At 33.9% G+C, this 6,403-nt stretch overlaps 1 protein-coding gene across 1 annotated transcript; it reads left to right on the top strand.

Annotated features, from left to right (window-relative positions):
• The first annotated feature begins 607 nt into the window (after window positions 1-607).
• Window positions 608-4,033, top strand: LOC134678120 (uncharacterized). Its single transcript, XM_063536570.1, has 5 exons — window positions 608-668; window positions 1,545-1,651; window positions 1,903-1,984; window positions 2,453-2,581; window positions 3,592-4,033. The coding sequence occupies exons 1-5, from the start codon at window positions 608-610 to the stop codon at window positions 3,612-3,614; spliced, it is 402 nt and encodes a 133-aa protein (XP_063392640.1). The 3' UTR covers window positions 3,615-4,033.
• Window positions 4,034-6,403: the final 2,370 nt, after the last annotated feature.

Genomic DNA, 6,403 nt, shown 5'->3' with positions numbered 1-6,403 from the left:
TTGTAAGTAAGTTTCCAATAGATGGCGCAAGTAATTAAATTTGAAAAAGGAAATACTTTATTATTCAAGTACATAATTTGTACGTCATTATCAATTTGATGATAAAAACATATAAATACAATGAGAACAATTTAATTATCAATTTAATAGCTTCAAATCACAAGTTATTCTAGACTGAATCGGAACGCTGCTTAAGTGATTTGTCTATGGCAACTCCCGCGACTGTCAAGCTGTCAACCTGATAAAGTTGTATTTTTTTTCTTTTAACGACGTTCATTCTCTTCATAATTATTGTTTGTGATGTTATATATTATTCAAAGTTACCTCAGTTACCGGTGTAATACTATTCAAATACCAATACATCCAGGAAACGTTGAGAACCAAACTCTGTTTACGATGTGACGTTGTTTCGTGGATGATTCAGACAACAAAATTACCCAGACGGACCAAATTTGAAATATAAAGCAGAGATTGCCTCTGAGAGCGCTCTTATGGGTTTAATAATATTGCAACATTGCAGATTCTGTAGAAAACAAATGATGTGGGAATTCAGAAACATTACATGGCCAATGCTCCCCCTAGAAACTTGTACTTTTTTCGTCAAACGATGGGTGAACCTAGTGCTTTTAACTACGATCCAGTGTACAAACTGTCTAGTCCAAGGATGTGTAAATGAGTCTAGCTGTCGATAATGTGCATGAAATGATTTAAATGTGGCAACTGTTCCTCAAAACAAGGTAAGATCTTACGAGTATGTTCTTGCATTTAATAAACTACTGCTATTTAAAAGCTGTTACTAGAATATCAGCTAACGGAAAGTAATTGATTTTAAATAAACCTATCTTATAATGCTTATGTCTAATGTGTTGTGTCGCCTTATTTTTATTCTTTGTTCACCAACAAACACATTTCTTTTTAAAAACTGAAAGTGACCAAAGGTAAGATCAGTGTATAAAAATGACATGTTGGTTTTGGTTTTATGTTGTCTACCTAATGGAGTATTCGTGTTTCACTAGGTACACTCTTTCTATTGCAATAAGATTTACAGGCTGTTTGGTTTTTCAGCAAACTGACAATTCTGAACGCTGGTATGCACAAATCATCACTAAAAGGAATTGGAATTAGACTTTGGAGACTCCTTTGCTATTTTTGATGAATCCAAACACCTGTAAAACGTAAGTATGACATTTCTGCTATTAGACATCTACTCTCTGGTTAAATCTTAATGTATTTGAAATTTAATAAATATTGTTGTTCTAAATTTCCAATTGGAAAAGACTGAATCTTTCCTAAACTACAAGTTTCCCGAATTTGGAAGTGCAATATATTATAAAAACCATAATTATTTGATAAAGTCAGCTAAAAATAAACAGGACTTCTAGTGTGTTAAAGAAAATTTGTTAGTAAATATGTAAAATTTTGTTTTTGAATAGGATTCCGCAGTTATCTGGTAAATTATATAAAATATGAGGGTCCAAACCTAGTCCTGTCATAATAATTCTTTTTATTGCAATAGATCTTAAAATATATGTTTTAATTTTCAGCAAACAAAAATGGTTGCCGCCAGTGGAACTTGAAGCAGAGTGGTGCAAATTCCCAATGTTTATTACCTTCATGGACTCTTTCAAGTCTTTTAACAATCTCCAAGCAAGTAAGTATAACACTCATGCTACTACTACTGCTCATGCTACTAGAAAGCAACTGTAAACCTACATATGTACCTAGAAAAACAAACTTAGGAAAACTTTCATTGCTCTCAAAAATAAGTTAATTGATTTTTTTCTTATCTTGACTATGAAGACCCTACCTGCAGTAAATAATAAACACTTTTAATGAAACTTATAAATAGGTTTTCTTAAATGAACCCTACTTTAACTAACTTTTTCACATATCTAATTCCAGTGTTCCGAGAACTGGCATTGCTCTGCAGTAACAATTTACCTGCCTACAACCTACATCTACAGACTGTCTCCAGTCATGACAGGTATTTTATTTCTTTACATAAAGACAAAACTCATTATAAACCAAAAACCTTATGACTTATGGCTGACACAAATATTTGAAAAACCTGAGCAGAGAGTTCCCGTTGCAAGAGCGGAGAGATGAAACCCTTCTTTAGCCTCACATATCCTATTCTAATTATTTTAACTTAAGTAAACTTAATCTAGCTTATTTGAGACCTAGCTTATGGAAATATGCCCCATAAGACAAAGATTCTCAAACTTTTTTGGATTTTGAAAGACTAGTACTGCTTACTTTTACTTCCATTGAATGTGTTTAAGCATACTTTATATCGAAAATAATAACGCACCCCCGCGAATGGATGATTTTAAGAAACATTTTGATATATTGCCCAACTGAAACTGACTCTAAGGAGAATAAAATCTAAAACTACTTATTGTAGGTACTCTATTTCAACTGAATCTCCTAACACTTGTTTATTTTATTTCAGACGACCATGGACCTGACCACTACAGATACTTTGAAGACTCATGTATGATGACCGTATCTCAAGAATTTACTAAAACCATGGCTGCTCGACAGACAGAAAAAATGATCCCTGCGTTATTCTTATCTATGTGTAGGTACTATATATGCTAGCTTAAACCAACTGTATACTAATTCGACTGCAATCAAGAGCAGTACTATAATTCTAAGTCACCTATGATAATATTATGTATCCATACTACTAATGATTTTGTATGCGCGCTGCTTAGCGTGTTAAATATCTTAATAGATTTTCATGAAATTATTTGAGCAGCTGTGATAATGTCTAAGAGGCCTGGCTCTAGTTGATATTAGCAATGACTATAAACAGTAAACTACATATTTCAGCTCCATACTTGATAAATGTTGTGACTTTTAGGTTTCCATATCGAAGAGTATGTAGATAAATATTTATACACACACCTACCTACACTTCTTATCCTACAGTAGTGTATGAGAGTCTGTTACTGTTATCATAAACTATCTTAACTACTAACTATACATAGTACTTATATGTCAGATCAATCTGTTCAGCCCCTGACTTGAAATGATGAGATGATGATGTACTCAACAAAATGAATTTATTTAATTTATTTAATGAACCAATGATCTGTTACCTACTAGCCTACTACTATGGTATGAAAGGCAAGCATTTATGAAATACTATGCTGATGTATACCTAGTGAAAGTGAAAATCAATGCACCTAACGATAAGAAACTTTTGGAACATGTTTTGTGAATGTTCACTCCCGTTTAATTCCATCCTAACTGTTGTAAACTAAGCACTAGCTATCAAATGTAGTGTCACATTTGCGTTGCTACTTATAAGAAAGTTGGGCTTCACCCCCATTCCTTTAGACCACTGTAATTTTGAAGTGTTTTATTCCCCACCGCTCATCATCAGTCTATTGCACTTCCTACTTGTGGCTAATGCAATAAGTTTCACCCCCTCATTATTTAAACTAAAATACTCTTACATGATATGACTTAGGTATAAGCTATCCTGTCTTATCTTATCTTAAATGTTAACCTACGAGTAAATTTCCTATTTATGCTTAAAATAAGTCAATTCTTATTCAATTGTATGTTCTTTTTATTTCTCAGATACAAGATACACTAGCAGTTAGAAAATGAAGAGTGTTCCTAAAAGTCCCTGACCATGACTGAATGTTGAAAGAAAGGCACCTTCTAGACAGCAGTATCTCTAAGAACACTACCCTGAACCAAGACTGAAAACGGAAGAAATGTATTTAAGGCCTTAATGATTAAATAATGAAGTAAAATTTTGTCTTGTTAGTTACAAGGTAAAGCAAATATTTTTCTTAAGAGTCCAAAACATAGCATACACACTCCGCTCTCACTTGCAACAAAATGCCTTTATGGCTAAAAGGCTATTTTCTATTATTTATTTTTAAAACCTCTGTATCCAAAATGAATCTAAAAGGAACCAAAACGTAGCCTAAAAGGCTACTTTTACATAGATATTAAAATACCGTAGTAACCCAGGTAAACTACATCCTGTGTCACGTTTCACCAAAATGTCACCCTCCACCTCTCATTAACCTATATAAATAAATATATAAATACATATTTTCCTAATTACACTAATAATTGGCCACGTGATCGTCTAGTCTAGTAGTTAGGACCCCTTTGAAGTGAACCGTGATACCCTAGATTCTTTAATGAGTAACAGCTATATTTTGGACTCTAATTTTATTTTACTTTATCTAGATTGTAAGAAGATAATTATGGTACTGAAGATATGTTTTATTATGATATTAAAGAATAATCTGAAGGGTATTTTAATTGAGTCTCAGACACAGTATATTGAACAAATTTCAAGGCAAGATATTATTGTTATTGTTAAGTATTCGAATGGTATGAATATAATATGAATTTAAAAATGTTTTTGGTAAAATCCTGCTACGCCTATTAAGCTCCCGGGGTACTATAGAGGCAGCACTCCTGAGGTAAGCTCATTTACTCCCTAGCATTTTAAGGATAATTATATTTAACTATCATCTTCTAAACGACGTGTGATTTACTAACACATACTGCCTCCATATTTCGATGCAGGTCTGGGAGCTCTTAGTCCGATAACAATATCAATCGGATCACCTACCCTACCTCTAGCCAGACGGGCTTTGACCAGCACTCCGGAACCTATGCGCACCTAGATGATGATGAAAAGAAGTGCCAAAGTATCCATCAGTCATCAAAATTACTTATCTTTTTTATATTCAAAAACTAGGGATACTAATCCCTTTAGTCTCATTCCCCAGAACTGATAATCTAGATAAAATTCCTAGTTCTCTAGATGTATAAACAAAGTACCGAGTTTATTTGCTAATTATTATGTTTATTAAAACTGAAATATCAAGATGAGCATTATTTCACTCAACTTTTCCCATTGAACTACTCTTGTCTTGCCAAAGGGGTCCCTAAAACAGAACTAATCTTCGATCCGTCCATCTCAGACCAGCCTGTACTCCTAAACCCAGCTTGATATTTAAGTATTGATCATGAAAACCTGATTGAACCACTCAGTACCTCGTCCCCACACCAGTAAACCAGAAATATAAAATAGAAATGTTATAAAACCGTTAATGATCCCCATATAAATTAGAAAATAGGAAGATTTAGACAGTAGAACCTTCACCTTTTAAACACACATATTTTAGGATAAAGAAACCATATTTTTAAACCCTTAAAGATAAATATATTATTATTATATCAACCATATCAATTTTATAAACTAGAACTAAAAGAACCCTAAAAAAACAACAAATGAGTGTGTGATTCTACCCTAACTCTAACCACTGTCCCTAATCTAGTATAACCAAAGCACAGTTCATTCTTACCATTGACCTGGTACTTTGGAATATACGCAAGTGTAGTCCCTACGAGAAGCTGTAATCATTCAGCGAGCGATTCTGAGAATTTCAACCTATAGGCTCGAGTTATTGCCCCCCCCCGAGGCATTTGGTACAAAGACCGGGTGGCTACTCGGGTAGGACGACCCTATTGTGTCTAAGAATGGTATAAATAAATATATTTAATATACGAGGTCCCCGAATACTGTAGGTTTCAAATGGGCCCGAATTACTCCAGATGATTCGCACGTGAAATCTCCCATTTTACTAGCTACAGCTGGACATCGGTAGACCAAGGAGGGAGAGATATTTGGCTTTCTATGTAGGTAAAAAGATAAGCCCCAAGACAACCCTCATCTTGGTAAATAGGAAAAAACCTCCTTCCATCTGTCGTTTGTCACCGTTAGGATAACAGATGAAAGGCTAGACAAACTGTCTGTCTAGACACTGATTTGGTTTCGAAATATATAAAAATAGTCTAGGAGTTTTCAGGTACAATTTTGAAACAATTAACCTTAATTATTCAATAATAATGCCATATAATAGACATTATATTTAAAGCAAACAACTAAACTGAATCTAAATGATTACTATGTCAAAAAGGCCCAAAATGATAGTGAAATACTCAGTACAGATGCATTAAATTCCAACGTTACGAAGTATTGACCCCGCACTGTCCGAACAATAACACATCTTCTAACTCTAGCCTTCCGAAAACATTCGTCTTCGAAAGCCAACGATAGATAACCAGAGTATCCACTAGACTCTAAACCTTCGTTTCAAAACTCCTATTAAAAATTAATAGCAAAGTGAAAACACTCCGTTCGACAATACCCAAGCTTAAACATTATGAAAACAAAACATTGCTTCCACAATGCCAAACAAAGATACGAATTCCAAATATTAACTCTATGAGACAAAGACATAGTCTTTTCCTCGATAAAGCCAAACACTTAGAAAAATGAACAGAGTTTTTCCACTCACCAGTAATTTTGACGCACTTTATGAAAACCAAAGTCAGGTGTCGGTCCGGATGCTGAAGA

This window comes from Cydia fagiglandana, chromosome Z (genome assembly GCF_963556715.1).
Source record: "Cydia fagiglandana chromosome Z, ilCydFagi1.1, whole genome shotgun sequence".
NCBI classification, from domain to species: Eukaryota; Metazoa; Arthropoda; class Insecta; order Lepidoptera; family Tortricidae; genus Cydia; species Cydia fagiglandana.
This window is presented reverse-complemented; position numbering and strand designations above follow the sequence as displayed.